Source organism: Scomber scombrus, chromosome 3 (genome assembly GCF_963691925.1).
Source record: "Scomber scombrus chromosome 3, fScoSco1.1, whole genome shotgun sequence".
In the NCBI taxonomy this organism is placed as follows: Eukaryota; Metazoa; Chordata; class Actinopteri; order Scombriformes; family Scombridae; genus Scomber; species Scomber scombrus.
In genome coordinates this window covers 10365758-10382834 of record NC_084972.1, presented here as the reverse complement: position 1 = coordinate 10382834, position 17077 = coordinate 10365758, and the positions used below count along the sequence as shown (strand labels likewise).

Sequence of the window (17077 nt, the reverse complement as noted above, 5' to 3'; positions counted from 1 at the left end):
TAAAAAAAATATTTGTAGATGAATCGGACACATTTTTAAAATGCAGAGCTGTAAATATGCTGCATCTGCCCTTGTACAAGTTAATTCTGTCTGGATCAAAGAGGTGTGTCTTTCAAAAAAAAAAATTGTCCCCAACCCCTCCCACAGACTGTCTCCTAGCCCTAAACTTCACTGGTGGTTTGAGAAGTTCTTCTAGCCATCAGTCCATACTGACATAGACAGTTGAGCTGCACCCTCCTTCCACCTGGTTACACTAATCTAACCCCGAGTCCTAAACTCACCTCGCTCAGACCACTCAGGTAGGTGACCCCTCGTTTCTTTGTCTCGTGTCGCTCTTAATCTTCAGTGGACACCAGTGTTTCATAGATCTGATAGAGAATAGCTGGGTTATAAATACATATTTTGTGCATTTGAAACTTGGATTGGTGAAGGTTTAATATCACTTCAGGTCATTTATTGCTTGATTGACTATGACTTGTGGAGATACAAGAGGTGAGGACTTTAGATAGGCTTTGGCAGGACAGAGATTCTGTTTCCTCTCAATGAAATTGACATTCTCTCTTAAACTGTAGCATTTTATTTATATTCATATAATTTAATATTTTTTTTTAATTTTCCTTATTTAGATTTACATTTTTCTCTAACATATCTCCTAGCATTTATTTAACTGTAATCTTTAACATAACTTAGTTGAATTAATTTATATCATGTTACTTTAATATTGTATCTATGTAAGAATAGTATTAATTCAAATAAGTGTGCTACTCATTAAGCCTTCAATAAGAACAAGTATTAGGCCCCAGGTTAATTAATCATTGCTGTGTAAAGCTGATATCTGAGGCAAATTCATTCCAAATTATGAATCTATCTAAATGTGATTATTTCGGTCTGTTTTTACTGTTTACTTTTTTTCAGTGCAATCTCATTTGATGCTCTCCCACTAAAAAGCTGTCTCACTCCACTGTGCTTTCTTACTTTGGCCACATTTCTAGTCTAACAGATTTCTATTAATCAGATGAGATGATGGTTGTGTTGTATCAGTGGAGCTGGATATATTTAGCATTATAATAATGCAGTCTATCAGATTTTCTCAGACTTTATCAGGCACTATCAGCCTCTTCTCTTTCCTCTTTTCTTTCCTCTAAAGATATGAAGCCAATGTGTCCGTTACTGTAGTTCACACCATGTCATTTTGTTTGTTTCACTGTCAGTTTCTCTTTAAGTTTCTTTTTTGAGGAGTAGCCAGTGTGCCCTTTATGCTCTAGAATTTCATCTGAGTGATTAAGAAATGCACAATTTAAACACACCACATACATTAAGAAGACTGGTGTGAAAATCTTACATAATTAAAGCAGTGTAACGGAGGTTCCTCTTCACACTATGCCTAAAAAAAAAAAAAAACCCACAACAACCTACAGTTGTTCTTTTTTAGTTGGGGTGCTGTGCTATTTGTCCACCCTGCAGGGCGTCCCTGAGGACATATCTTTTTTGCATTCTTTCAACTGGCACACCTATTGTTGAAAGGTCACTAGTAACCGTTTGGTCACTGGCTGTGTCCCCACATTTATAGACCCATTTATTTTTAGTTTTTACTTTCAGCCACAGTCAAATGAGGATCCTAGAAAAGGAAGTTTGAAGAAGCCGACTGTCGAGAGATCTTGTCCCTGATAACTTCAAGTTATAGCGGTTGTTGTCAGGGGTGCACTTTATTTTATTTTTTTTTTATTTTTTCATTTGATTCTCCTTGCTGTTGCACTATCCCCTTTGCTGCTGTAACACTGCAAATTCCTCCCCTACGGATTTAATAATGAATTATCATATCTTAACCATTAGTCAAGCAACTGCTTGTCTCCCCAACTAAACAGGCCGTAAACACCCACATATTTAGTATGAAGTTTAGATATGAAAAATGTCGAATTATGTTCCTTTTCTAACTCATAACACCCTGAAAAAAACTTACAACAATTGTATACTTCCACTTGAGAGGAAAACATTGTACCACTATATTTATCAAACAGATAAATGTTACTGTAATATTGCAGGTTGAGATTTTACTCACAAAATATGATCAATTAAAGTATGATGCATTATTATTCATAAACTATCCAGTATTATATTAAATAATTAGAATTAAAAGCTCCACCCTGAACAGACGTTAAGATCATTTATGTACATTGTGCTGATAATACCTCTCTCTCAGTCTTCACTTCAAGTAAACATTCAAATGCATGGCTTTTTTTTTTAAAGCTTTTATTGTGTGGTATTAATAGTTTTATTATTGATAGTTAATAATTAATAGTTTTACCTTTAAAAAAAAGTTTTGAGTACTGCCAATCCCAGCATTCCCAGTCACAGAAAAGGTGAAAATAAAGCCCTGAAATCACTAAATCCACTCTTGGTTTTTGTGAGATGAAGAGCGTGGTGATAAAATATCTGCCTCACTCAAAGTTTCAGTAAAATCAGACAGCAGAGATGTTGGAGGCATTAAATTCCTGCGTGCCTTTATATAATCTGACTAAAGCGCTCAGTTTTTAAAAAAAATCAACCTGATGTTGCATTTAACACATATCTAAGAAACACTGTTGATTTTTTCACGTTCCTGCACGTCTGGTTATCCTGCCGCAGGTTATCAGCATGGAGGATTCCTCAGAACAGTCCCACTGGGTGTCTCCATCTCTGCTCAGCTCAGATCCTCTGGCCGCTTTCTCCTCTGAGCCAGGCCTGCTGCCTCCAGGAGAAGAGGGAGAGGCCTTCTTCTCTGGCCAAGACAGCGACTACACCAGCCTGCCCTCCTTCTTCTCCAACCCGAGTCACAGCCGAGCGCCGTCCACCTACAGACACAGCTCGGGTCAGTGCTCCCACCCACTCCCACTCCCACTCCATCACACCCACCTACTCAATCATGATGCTTTCAAAATGTTAATGAGATCTGTAGATGACTTTGCCTCTTCTGTCCCTCGGTCCACAGTACGACAGGTGTTCTCCTCACCAAGTCTCCTCAGCAACCTCCAGCTGCTGGACGCGCCGGGCAGCCACTCCCTGAGCTCACCCTACAACCCTCCAGCCTCCACCTGGAGCAGCAGCCCTCTCACCAAGACCCCTCTGCACTCACACACTCCAACCTCCCTGTACACCCCCAGCATCACCTCATCCTTCACCGCCTCCAGAGATGGGTACTCCTCTCCCAGTAGAGATGGCAGGGAGAGCCCCCGGCTTCAAGAGGCCCTCAAGGCCGAGCGCATGAGCCCGCTGGGGGGGTTAGGGGCCAGCAGCAGTTTTCTGAACCTGACCCCTGCAGGTGGGAGTGTGTACACGTCGTCATCCCACTCCCACCCGCACATGCTGAGCCCTTACAGCTCGTACATGAGCGGGCCTCAGGAATACAGCTCGGCTGCCCTCTACTCCAACCCTGGAGCTTGGATAAGCCCCTCATACTCCCCTAAAATGCGCAACAAGATGAGGATAACCACTCCAGGTAAGAGCACACCAAGACATGTTATATTCTGTGTCTGTATGTTGTCAGGTCCATACTTTACATAACAGGAAAGATGGGTCAACAATTTAAACAAATAACATTTGAGATGGAAGATTGATCTCTAGAAACAGGCAAAACAAAAAACCACAAGTTTCATTAAGTGGCTGCTCTGGAGCTTTCAATTGTATTATATGATCTTCTTAACTAGACTGAGTTTCCCAGTTGTCATAGAAATGACATGGCAAGTGGGAAACTCCCTCTACTAAGGGGGGCTCATGTGAAACAATCAAATCTCTAGAGGATATTTTTGTTCCATAATGAGATATTAACTCTCCCATGTTTACTGGATCCTCAGTAACAGTAACTGTAAGACGTTTGTTCAGAATCTCTTTCCAATTATTGTCTGAGGACTTACTGGTAGTAGTTTTTTCTAAAATGTGTATGTGGCATTTTGTTCCTTATACTAAAACATGAAGTAAGAACTGTGTACTTTTGCTTTTTGAACAGAGGCCAGAGAGTGTGTGAACTGTGGGGCCACAGCTACCCCTCTGTGGCGCCGGGATGGTACAGGCCACTACCTGTGCAACGCCTGTGGACTGTACCACAAGATGAACGGCCAAAACAGACCTCTGATCCGGCCCAAGAAGAGACTGGTATGACACACTGATGTGGTACTTCTTTTGGTGGCTGAAAGAAAGAAAATATTTTCTTTCTTTCTTTTTTAAATAAATCATTAAACAACAGTTCATTTCATTGAATGGAAAAGAAACCCTGATGATTTCTTGTCTGTGTTTCAGATTGTCAGCAAGCGGGCAGGCACACTGTGTGCAAACTGTCACACAAGCACAACAACACTGTGGAGACGCAATGCCAATGGAGAACCTGTGTGTAATGCCTGTGGACTCTACTTTAAACTGCACAATGTGAGTCAACTAGCTATGTTAATGAAAGCATCCCTAAACGGCAGCACGGCTCCATGTCTTACATCTGGAGCACTTTGAAGTAAAACATTCAAAAACCATATTTCTCTCTCCTCACAGGTCAACCGGCCCCTCACCATGAAGAAGGACGGCATTCAAACACGCAACAGAAAAGTGTCCAACAAGAACAAGAAGAGCAAGAAGGCCGCCATGTTGGAGTCATACTCGGAGGTGAACCAGCCACTCTCTATGGACGACAACTGTGGGCCCTTTTCCCTTGGCCACGGGACTCTGCTGACCTACAGCCACACACCGCACCTCATCCCAACACCGTCGCCAATGCACGCCTCCGCCAGCTTACCCTACACACATCACCTCAACACTGGTATGGTGCCCACACTGGTGTGAAGAAAAAGAAGAAGAAAAAAAAAACAGACAACCTTTACTGCTGGGGGACGTAGTTGTTACCAAGCAATGCTTTATATATTCAGGAATCAGCACGCTTGCTTGCTTGCTTGCCAGCTTGCCAGTTATTTGTGTGGATTTGTACATTCATGTCAATTAAGTTTTCTGTTTATTTTCACTGTATTTGAAGGGGGAAACCCCAATTTTGTAGATATTTTGATCCAGAGTTTGTTTTAAGTCAGATGAAACCACTCTACTCAGGTTGCAACATATGTAAACACACTGATTGGGAATTGTCTCAGCTGTAAATACAAACAGAGAACCTGATTCGACTGCCATATCTGTGTCCTAACCCCTTTAATATTATTCATAATGTGAAATTATATTTTGGTTTTGTGTTGGTTTGTTTTTGTATTTCCAGAATTGATATTTAACATCGAATTGAAGTTCTACAGAGAAAATAATAAAATGTTTGACTCATTCTGGTTGGGAGTTGTGAAGGCTGTTGTCTTTGATATCATTTGAAATTTTAGTTCATCCGTTCATTTTTTTGGACTGACCACACTGCAAAGCCTTGTCTGTGGTGTTATTCTACTCCCCTGCACAGGTATAATAGTCTCTTTGTGCAGGCAGTGCTCCACTTTGACAGTGTAATTGTACATAGCGGGTTATGCAAATTCACCATTCCGCAGAAGTGACAAACATTCAACTAAAGTGCAACACTTTTATGTGCAACTGCTTTTACGTTTAAAGCGGCTGCCAGTTAATGAGCGACTGTTAACGCACATGCACACAAGGTCATGTTTGTATTTCTTGTGACTCAGAACTGTTTGTATTCTCACAAGGAGGGGAACTTTTTTTTCATGCATAAAATTTCCACTCTCATGTCATGCTTGAACGCAAATGTGAGAAGAACTTGCTTCGTAATGATAAGTCATGACGTGTTTCTTCACATCACAGCACAGTTTCATTTGTTCCCCAAAAGGCCAAAGACAAAAACCTAAAAAGCTGAAGAGTCAAAGAGTGTATCGTGGTAGAGTGTAAAAAAAACAGTTATCATTTTAAGTTTTCAGTCATGTTGGGTTACTGTGATTGTTTCTGTTCAGGTTCTCCCACTTTATGAACCAGAGATAACCTTTTTAATGTTGATCAAACACATCTTTGTAACATTACAAGATTAGATTATTTACGTAAAGTCCCTTTACAGAGTTTTGCATCAACTGCAAAACTCCCTCTAAGTGCCATTTCATTAGCGGGAGCACTTTATCTAAAATGCCACATCGTACACACAGTACGGTGGTGTGTGTGTGTGTGTGTGTTTTATGGGCTGGGGTTGCTCACTCAGGACTGGGGGATGACTGATAAGTTATCACTGAGGCCACAGACCCTAAACCATCCACCTGCTGCTGGCATCGCCACTCTCACACTCCCTGTCAGTTAGTCTGCGAGGGGCACCGTACACTGAAGGAATTTTAACATAGACATTAACATAACATTTAAAGGAGTTATGACTATATATACAGCTGTATTATTGGTATCATATGAATAGCTATTGTAAGGAGCAGATCAATACTCGACATTCATTCCACCTGTTTGCTCATAAGCGTTCAGTTTCTGTATCAGCATTTGGGTCACGTTTTGGTCACATCAACCCAGTCTGATTTCATAATCTGCGGGCACACTCAAAACACTTCACTTGAGACAAGTCTATAAATGAACACACACACACACACACACACTCGTTGCTCAGCTTGTTTTCATAGGTTTGTGCACGCTTGAGTGCAGACTTGAGGGAGAAATAAGACTTTCATTTATGCATTTGGTTTCGGCCTACTGAGCAGAGCCCAATGAACATCTGGGCATGCCGCCCACACAAGACACCGCATGACACCCACACTCACACCTCTGAGATTATTGGTGATGAACTTTGAGGTAGAAATGTTTATTTTCTTTATTATTTTTTTTGACACCTGAATTTCTTCACTTTCATTAGCAGTCAACCAATGCTAACTACCCAAGGAGCATGATGATGGGAATTTAATGCAAGGATGCTCTTTGAAGTCTCAGAGTGAGATTTTTTGGGGTTTTCTATCATTATCCATTTCCCCATCTACTCAACATTTACTTTAAATCACGCTTAAGCAGAGAAATTTTTAAAATCTAAATGTTTCCCCCCTCAGGTGTTATCAGAACCTTCACCGAAACAAGTAATGGAGCGCAAAAAAGACAGAAAATGTTAAAAAAAAAAAAATTTGGCAAGCATGTCCATAATTTATACTCTTTTTCCTTAACTGTCTCTATCTGGTGTTTATCTGCTGCTGCCGCCAGCTATGCTCTGGGGAAATGGCAACAAATGACAGGGATAGATTAGCAACCACAGGCCTGCTCCAGCTCACTCTCGAGGCCATCCGTTAGTGGCCTTCACTCTCCTTCCTACTCAATTGTTTGTCTCTTTTTCCCATTCAGACTGTCATAGGATATCATTGGTTGTAGAAGAAGCTTTTACAATGTGGGCGCAAGTGATCTGATAATGTGTTTTATCTTTTGTAAGTCTGGGTGATAAAATAAGATTAAATCGGAGCATACATGTGTTTTCAGGGTGTGTCACTTTTAACAACAGATTATCTAAAGGAAAGCCGAATGTGAGCACAGTACACTTACATCTACAGCAGGTTACAAATAATCATAATTCATTTAACTACCATAACTCCATGTGTATTATCATGCTCCTTTTGAAACACGTGGTACACAAGCACCCCCTCATGGACAAAACTATATACTGCAACTCAACATTTTCCCCAACTGACAAGTGCACACAGGATGTAAAAGACTGAATGCTGCAGTTTAGAGATAACACTCATTTATGTGTGTGTAGCTCACATTGTCATGTACACTGTTGATGCACATTATGATGTTATTGAACTGATGTACAAGATAATATGCATCACAGCTTGTTAAAACAATCTATATATGGCATTATATCTCCCAAATATCATCATCTGCTCCTGTTAAATCTTCCTGTTGTAGATCTAATACCTATGTATCTGATGAAAAGAGAATTTGGGTTTGAAATGTACTTTTTTTTCATGAAATAAATATGTAATGAGTCCTTTGGGAGATACAGTGTGTATAATGCAATCTATAAGCCAAACAAAACAAAAGACAAAAGAATAACATAAATATATTTATTTTTTTTTAAGCATGCTTAAAACTCCAGTACAGCCAACAAAAAGGAGCGGAGCATTACACAGTGAAAAGGAAATATAACTTATACTCTCGGTCAGCTGTAAGTTGGTATTTTAAGTGATCAAAATTGGTCCTTGGATAACACACAAATGAAAAAAGAAAAAAAAAAACCAGTCTCATCAAACCAGCTGAATCTGTGTCACTGTTTCTTAGCTTATCAGGTTCATTAAAGCACTTCCAGTCTTCAGTGACACTCTTTAAAAATCTGCTGTGTGTTAAAAAAAACAAAAACAATTAAAAGACACAGGACAAAGCGGGGTGAGGAGTATAACAGCTCACCAAGCTACATATGATGGACACTCCTACTGCTTTACTCCTGCTTCAGCCAAATCCACATTCTGTCAGTGCACAAGCAGACTGGGCTTTTTGTAAACATTAACTATTTAGTTTAGTTTGTTGGGGTTTTATTTTTTTTAATGTTGGCGTAGCATTACACGAGGGCTTTGTGCGGCGGTGAGCAGGATGCAGCACCTTCACTGTTTCTTAGCGATGAGCACGCCGACCAGCACTCCCATTAGCAGCACCGCTCCAGCCAGCAGACACCTCCTCAGAGAATCCCGTGATGTTGTTCCAGCTGCGGCTGCCTCGCGCCCGAAAAGCTCAACGAAGCAGTCCTGGAGTGGAAATTTAGATTCAGACAAAAAGAGGGAGAAGAGTTTTGTTACTAGATAATGCATCTCTACATCCTGCAGCATTTTGCATAATCACATTACATTTTTGATTAATTCAATATGTAGAATATACAATAAAAGAGACAAATGTACAGCAAAGTAACTTTCATCAGACTAACAGCCATTTTGCTTAAAAACAGCTTTAATTGTTAATATATAATCTAAACTGGAATAATTGCATCAGACCTAATCTGGTTTAAAGTAATATTCTGCTAATGTTATGCTGCAGGAGTTTCATGAGTTTCTTTGACACTTGTTTTTGTCAGTATCATGGGTGGTCCCTGGAATCCAGCATAACTGCTATAAATCTAAACTGACTGTCACTGCCATCCTCCATGATGAAGCAGACTACAAACTTTTCAGAGCCAACTTTCAAGCCTGCAGGTGATAAATATGACACTAAATGGTTACATTTTCTGAGGAGTATTTCTTTGGTTTCCATAAATGATCGAGCATCTTGAGTTAATCCCTCTGCCTACTCACCCAGCCTCCTTGGCTCTGGATCCACGGGTTGATGTGCTCATCCAGGTAAATAGTCATCCAGTCAACGATGCGGGAAACCAAGTCGCTCATATTCCTCTCAACGCACTTCACACAAATAGCACCGCCAAAAGTGAAGAGGCCCACTACACGTCCCCAATTGACTCCATCCTTGAACACTTCGTCCATCACGCTCTTAAAGCTGTGGTAGGCGGTTTCGGGAGTGATGTCAATCTGTGAGGAGAGGTCACTAAACGCTTCTGTGAAGAGCAGTTCAAACTTGTCGGCTGAGTCCCGAAGCGCTGCCTTCACAGCCTCTATGTCGCCATGAGGGGATGATGATGTCCTCGGCTGCCTGCTGCCATTCCTGCTGGTGAGCAGCGAGCCATTACTAGCAACTGTGGTGGTCTTGTCTCTCTCAGTCTTTCCACTGGCATCCTCAGGCTTCAGCAGAGAGGTTGGGTAGTTCTTCTGAGACAACTTGTGGCTTATGAAGAACTCCACCAGCTCTCTGTTACTGTACGGCATTATTTCCAAACTGTGGACCTCCAACACACAGCCAGTCTAATCAGACCCCACTGTGTCTGCTGCCATCCTCACAGCCTGCAGCTGTCACATCAGAGCTTCTTCACCTTATGTTGAAGCTACGTAGCAACAGCAGCCTGGAAGCAAACATGGATGAGAAAAATGCACATGAAGCAAACATTGTGCAACAGAAAACATTTAGCAGGTTAGAATCTATCAGCAGACTATTGACACTTGAGTTGTGTGGTAAATCACAGCGGACGTCAAATCTATCTGAGTGCTAGTCATTGATGGGCGCTTTTAACGGCAGATTGATTTAAGTGTCTGGACTGAATTACTCGGTCATAAATAGAAACCAATGGATCCCTACATAAGTAAGTAAATTGTATCCAAACTTGTGTAGAATGAATTTGAAAATTGTAAACAAAACAAAAAAGGTGTACTTGATGACTCTCATAAGACAAAAAGCCACAGTGCGTTAGTCCATATCAATACCTCTCCAACTTACCCACCATGTCTGATGCACTCAGCCCCAAAAAAATCAGTTCATTTTAAATATCAAATTAGAAATATATATATGGACTGGGAAATATATTGATGTCACATTGATATCATAATAAAAGTCTAGATATCATCTTAGATTTTGTATTGTAATATGTTACGTGGCATAAGCGCTGGTTTTAAAGGCTGTATTGCAGTAATGAAGACTCTTCTAGCTGCTCTAGTGTTTGCTTTTACTCACTTAGTCATTATGTCCACATTACTCATGATTATTTATCAAACTTCTCATTGTGTACATATTCTGTTAAATCACTGATAGTCATTGATGGGTTATTGATATCGAGGGACTGGGTCAAAAATATTGGGTAATTTGATTTTATCCATGTCACCCAGCTCTAATATATATATATATACGTCATTAATAATCATAATAATGATTTTTTTAAAACAACTGAGAATTGTAGTTTGAAGCAAACACTATTCAAAGAGGAATAACTGTGCATTTGATTAGCACAATTTTCACTTGGGAATGACTCAAAATAAACTACAAGGTCCATGTTTTTATCGCAATGTCATGATGAGAGAAACACTGTGGCTCATTAATGTGTTTTATATCGTTTTTGGACATCTGAGCTGTTTGTGGCACAGCTGTAACAGGCTATGGCTATACTGGACATACTTGACAGTGAGGCCATCTCAGTGTTGTTTTGGTCTTTTCGTGACATGTGATTTGTTAGGAGTCGGAAAAGCATAAAATATAACCTGAATTAATCTACAAATAGCCAAAATACATAAAGTTAAAAACAGCAGAAACACTGGTATGGGCCTTTAAATTAGATATTAGTTCAAACTTTAAACAAAACAAAAACAAGCTCTTAAAGAAAGTTGTTTACGTTAAATTATTCTCAGTCCAGCAGCAGTCACACATAAACTGTCAGATAAATAAAGAGTTGATGTTTATAGCTGCTCCGCTCAGTGTAAACAGCTCAGTAAGTATTTCTCCGTTAACGTCACTTTTATCGGTGGATGTTGTTTGGGTTGGTCACCGTCAGCACCAAGTTAACCGTGAGCTAACTAACATCAGATAAACAGCAGCCAGGAAGCTTAACATTACTAAATAATTACGATTTTTATCGAGCCAGATGTGTGCGTGTAGATGGCAGCCTGATCACAGCTGGATCTACATTACAGCTCTGGCTACGAGTCAACTATAACGTGATATGCCTCCAGTTTTAGCTACATGCGCTAACTAGCTGTTTATAAACACGCCTAAAAACGAGCACAAACTACATCCGTGGGAGTGATATGAGGTAACCACTGTTGACAGTCATACTTACAAGTGCTTAAATGTTGTTTTCCCTTTGGAGGGTGCAGCTATGGAGTTACTAAAGGCTGTAGTTGTGAATGCACATACAATACGGACATTTTTGCAGCTACAGACTCTGGGGCCTGGACTGTAAATGCACGCCGTCGATTGGCCACTTGTGTGGTGGTACCAGCCGGAAGTCCCGCCTCTGCCTGCTCCGGCACCAATCAACGGCTGAGAGGGACCGGAAATGTGGCCACAAGGAATGACAACAAAATACCTGGAAAAAAGCATGCAGTTTCATAATAATGGAAACAGTACACACTGTATACTCAGAAAATGGTATATTATATCCATAGTCTCTTCTATTGTTTGTATATTGTTATACTTGAGCTGGTTGTGTATATAATAGTATTTTATCTGCCTCACTAAATTTTTATATGTCAAGTGGCTGCTATTATCCTCTAATGTCCCTTTAGGGTTAATTACTCTATCTTAATTAAAGACAAAGCGCAAAAAATAAAATATTTTCTTAATTTTAATTAATTTAGCTTGAATTTAAACAGATTTTAATAAACTCCCTTAGCCTGATTTTTCATTATTTTTAATGTTATATATTGTATACATATTTATTGTAAGTGAAGTGACTTAGTATTAGTTAATGGTAAATATAAAGAGTAAACTAACCTCTAGCTGATTATAAAATCCACTTCACATACATATTTATCTTCACAAAACTATAGCTTTGATACATTTTTCTCTCACTCTACTGACAATTTCTGAAAAGTTATTCACCTAAAAGAGGTTTTCTTGAAAGTGTTTTCATTCTGACTTGGAACAGAACATCATTTTAACAGTGTTACTTGTGTAGAGGTGAAAAAAACAGCAATATTCTTATTAAACAATTGTATTTATTAAAACGTGTACATAAGCAATTACCATATAATACACTTTCTAAATGTGAAATGACAATATGATACAGTTCATTGTCTTAGTTGAGACAAAAAAAAAAAAACACCTATGGAAGTCAGAAGGTTGACATATTTGCTTCATAAATCCTGTGAGTTAACCAGTGAATAACAGATTCATGGGGAAACTAACAAAGAACAATGGATAAAGTATATACAATGTCACGTATATGCCATACACTTGTGTACTATAGTGTAACTGTTTTGTCTCCTTTCAAACACTGATAATGAGATCAACAACTGGAATTGAAATATTTTAGTGACCATGCCATTAGTCTAAAAGTTTGTGACTTGTAACTGTTTCTTTCCCTCTGAGGCTATTTCATATGCAAATAATCTGGGTCTTCCATATTCTCCCAAAAAAACTCAACTGTTATTCAATGAAGGCACACTGCTAAGCAGGGACACTTAACAGAAAGTCATCCAAGCATTTGTTTTCCCATCCGGCAAAGAAGTCTCCTTTTCTCTTGAGGGATCGTCTGTGTTCACCGGTTCTGTCTTTTCGGTCAGGTCTGCTGGCTCTTGGGATTTTACATTCTCATGCTGGTTCGTGTCAACATTTTCATTCTCACTAGGTCTATCCACAATTTCTGGTTCACTGTCTGAGTCAATGGATATGGTCTCAGTGCATGTACTGAGCTTTAAGGTACAGTTTAGTGTCTCACATTGCTTGTTTTGGTCTGTGTTTGGAGTACCAGACTTGAGGACGCCAGGTCTCCCTACTGAAGTGCCACCAGACTTGCCCTCTTTAAAGATCAAGTCGTGTTTAACTTTCTTGAGAGCATGCATGTCAAAGCCGAGCAGCACGCGCACATTTGCGGTCTCACAATGTCTCTCGCATGTCCTTCGTTTGGTTGCAAAGTGGCTCGCGATGTCAGATTTCCACAGCCACAGATTAGCAGACAGCTTATCCTCTTCCTGAGGTGAGAGGTATGGTCGCCGGTTGAAGTAGGCTGTCAGGAAATTTTTCCTGGCTTCATACGTCTTGTGCTCATAGCTTCTTGGATCCAGAGCGAGGCCTTCAGATTCAGCCTGGTTTCCAATGGTGGTAGAGGAAATCTTTGAGTCCTTGGCCAGTTTTAACTTCTTGGGGTTGGACATGGTCTGTGTTGGCAGCTGCCGCTTGAGGAATCCAGCCCCAGATGAGTTGAGAGTGAGGGCGGACTTGAAGCCTTGGCTTACCTGGTTTCTGCCTACAGCCCTGCACTGAACAAGATGCAGCGTGATTGTGGAAGCTACCATGTTACTTGTGTACACTCCCAGGCAATGAATGCACTTGTATGTCAACTTTTTTTCAACGGGATGCATTGTTTGGAGCACTTGGTGTCGCTCCCTCAGATGGAGGGCCAAAGCGTCGGAGATGGGACCTTTGAGGATGGTGAAACACAGCGGACACAGAGTTTTCCCAACTTCCCTATTGGAAGGCAGTGAAGAGAAACTTCTTGCGAGTGGTTCCATCTTCTTCTCTATCATTTTGGGAGCCGTTAACTTGGCCAGAGGTGCGACACTATTCTGAGCTGGTGCGGGTTGATCTTTACCGTTGATAGATTCCTTCATGTTGAAGGTGAGAACAACAAGCTGTACGTTACTGGACTTATCTTGTTTGATGGTGAGATCAAAGGTTAGAGGTGATGCACCAGGAGGTCCAACAAAGTCATCAGGGTGAGCCTGGTTCACATGCTCGATGATTTTCTCAACACTGTGGAAAGCAGAGTGGCACTGTGGACAGGTGAGCCCATGGATTAACATGTGGTTAAGCAGTGTGTCACTGGGCAGATACCGGTTGCAAAGCAAACACTTGCTGGTGAAGTTGTGGATTTTCATGATATACTTGGCCAGTGCCCAAACTTTCTTTGCCTTGTGCGCGCTCTCAAAATGAGCACTATAGAGATTTTCAGGAAAAAGCTCATTGCAAACTGTACATATCTTCCACTTCTGTGTCTGGGCTGTGTTTACCCCAGCAGCATTATTTTCAGCCACAGTGCTGTTTCCAGCAACTTTGACACGCACCTGACTGGCTGCGATGGGGGACTGACTTTTAACAATAGGGGGTGCTGGCTTTAAATAGCCAATTACTGGTTGTACTATAGACTCAGCTACAAGTGTGTGGCCCCTGTTAATCATCATAGGGGCCTTTGGAGAAGCGGCTGTTAAGGTTTGAGACCTGGAAACGATAATATTTGCATGTCCAATCATGGTGGTGACTTGAGCACCAATGCGCTCATGGTACTCAATTACATGCTGCACTAATGCCTCATAGCTACGAGTGGAAAACTGGCAGCGTTTACAGAGGATATTGTTGCCGTTGACAGAATTAGCACCATTTTTGACAGATGATTCGGAAACCATACCAAGATATGGTGAGACAATATGCTGAAAATGTTCCCTGTAGATGTGCCTTCTTACAACATTGTAGAGTGTGTCCCGGAACGTGCATTTTTTGCAATAGTACATCGCTCTCTCCACGCCATCCCCCTGTCTGGCTCTATCAAGAAACATTTTGTCCTTCTTTTGCAGCGCAACACCCTGTGAGCTCCCATAATTCTGCCGCGTTGAACTTGGTAAGTGGAATATTTTTACATGCGTCTCCAAAGTTCTCTTGCTTGCAGTGAACGTGCAGTACGGACAGTTGAGCAGAATTTTGTTCTCAAAGATTTTTCGGTGTACAGTGCGGAAGTGATTCTTGTAGCCTGAGTAGTATTTGGAAGAAAAATGGCACTCTGTGCAGCAAAATGGCTTTGATCGGTATTCCTAAAAGACATCAGGGAAAAAATAACATTAAGAAAAATACACAGATTTTTTGCACATGCATTTGAAAAAGACACAAAAGAAGATTTACCTGTGTTTTAGAGTACGATGGATCCCATCCACAGATATCAAGGCATAATGTCCCCTTTACAAATTGATCATTAGGGCAAAACTCTTTGAATACCTGTGGAAAGAAGTGCAGAGAACCAGGCATTTTTGTTAATCACAGTACAGTAATACTTTACATAAAGCAGATTAAACACAAGCACTTCAACACTGTGTTTTGAAACATGACCACTAACAATAATCACCCATAAGCTCTATTATAAACATCTAATGGTTTCTCACTTCATTAAAGTGTCTACAACACAACTACTGTACACAAATACACTCACCTCTGCTGCCTCCTTGCAGTACTCCAGTCCAATGTCTTCAAGTGCTTTTTTCACTTGTTTCCTGGCTCTCCTGATTCTTGTAAGGTTATTCACTGGGAGTTGATACATCTCTCCTGACAAATAGAAAATAAACTGTTGACTTCATTTTTAAGAGAAATCACAGCGAACAAATATTAATTACACCCGTTTTAAAAGTGAACGTCATCATCATAAAAGACAGATTTCATAAACAAGGGATACGCCCATCCAACTCTTGCATCCATTCATTAAATCACAACCTATTTACTGATGCTGGCAGATTATCTGTGTTCAGGACTCTTCAGAGGCCCGGTGCTGTTGAAGTGACCATGCTTCCAGTCAAACTGAGACCCAGTTTAAGCAGAAGTTAACTTGCTGAAACAGAGAGCCTGTGACCTTCCTTGCTCCACTATGACTAATGATTTTCAGATATCTGCGTTAATGGGATCATGTTGTTAGCTGGTGTAGGCTAACCAAGTTAGCCCTGTCGTTATTAGCCAACACTAGCTCGGCTTGGTCAACCTATTTAGCATCAAAGCTAACCTTTGCATACACAGTTATTAATTTCTTCATATTAACAGACAAAATCAACCCTTGAGTTTCACTCACCTTATGGTAGTTATATGTGAAGACTAGCTTCACACAGGCTGCCTCACTGCATGAAATGTCTAACAAAGGTTTAAACTGGGCTGGTCGGGACGTACAGACTAATGCTGATGTTCTCTCTCCTCGGAGCCGGTGCTGATGCTCAGCTTCACGGCTAGTACTGAGCTAGTACTGAGCTAGTTACCGTTAGCTGTCACATCTGCTCTCCTGCTGCAGCGAGGTAGTCGGAGGCACAACAGGCGGTACAACGTCGTACACACCTCATGAACGTAGTAATACTCCCAAAATATAATGACTGCCAGGCCAGCACCACACAGTGATCTGTGCGTAATTGTGCACCGGTGGTGAAACCAGCCTGCTAACTGCTATCCATATATTCCAAAATGGCGACGACAAAAAGACGGAAGTCGTAGCAGGGAGCTGGATCATGGCGAGCTCCCCCGCTCCGACCGCTCTCTACCAAGACCTGCCTTTACTCTACTCTAATTGGCTCTGACTTTGATATTCTTACCATAACCCAATCATCTTACTCCTCGTGCCTAAACCTAACCAATCTAACCAATTTAGGATACGAGTACTAGCCAATCAGAGGCGGAGTAAGGCGGGTCATCGCGGAATGCGGGTGAGAAATAGGTGATCATGGCTGCATGGCTAAAAGTTTGTATATTCACTGCAATAAATATAGTGTTTTATTTAAAGTTGGAGCAAGCTCAAAATGTTTGGCTCTGGACAAACACCGCAGGCACAACAGCTCAGTAGTTGACATACTCTTGCTGCAACCAAGATCAACATTTGTATTGATTTATTTATTTA

General features: G+C 40.8%; 3 protein-coding genes across 3 annotated transcripts; 1 reads left to right on the top strand and 2 right to left on the bottom strand.

The window, feature by feature from the left end:
* The first annotated feature begins 202 nt into the window (after positions 1-202).
* On the top strand, positions 203-5251 carry gata1a (GATA binding protein 1a). The gene is made up of 6 exons (XM_062415807.1): positions 203-299; positions 2626-2848; positions 2969-3475; positions 3983-4128; positions 4273-4398; positions 4516-5251. Exons 2-6 carry the CDS (start codon positions 2635-2637, stop codon positions 4801-4803), a joined length of 1281 nt encoding a protein of 426 aa, XP_062271791.1. The 5' UTR covers positions 203-299; positions 2626-2634; the 3' UTR covers positions 4804-5251.
* Positions 5252-7977: 2726 nt separating this feature from the next.
* On the bottom strand, positions 7978-11671 carry LOC133978173 (bcl-2-like protein 1). Its single transcript, XM_062416535.1, has 3 exons — positions 11561-11671; positions 9201-9859; positions 7978-8660 (listed from the first exon to the last, which is right to left on the bottom strand). Exons 2-3 carry the CDS (start codon positions 9723-9725, stop codon positions 8520-8522), a joined length of 666 nt encoding a protein of 221 aa, XP_062272519.1. The 5' UTR covers positions 9726-9859; positions 11561-11671; the 3' UTR covers positions 7978-8519.
* A 763-nt stretch (positions 11672-12434) lies between these two features.
* On the bottom strand, positions 12435-16640 carry adnpa (activity-dependent neuroprotector homeobox a). The gene is made up of 4 exons (XM_062416534.1): positions 16268-16640; positions 15641-15753; positions 15337-15429; positions 12435-15248 (listed from the first exon to the last, which is right to left on the bottom strand). The coding sequence occupies exons 2-4, from the start codon at positions 15746-15748 to the stop codon at positions 12906-12908; spliced, it is 2544 nt and encodes an 847-aa protein (XP_062272518.1). The 5' UTR covers positions 15749-15753; positions 16268-16640; the 3' UTR covers positions 12435-12905.
* Positions 16641-17077: the final 437 nt, after the last annotated feature.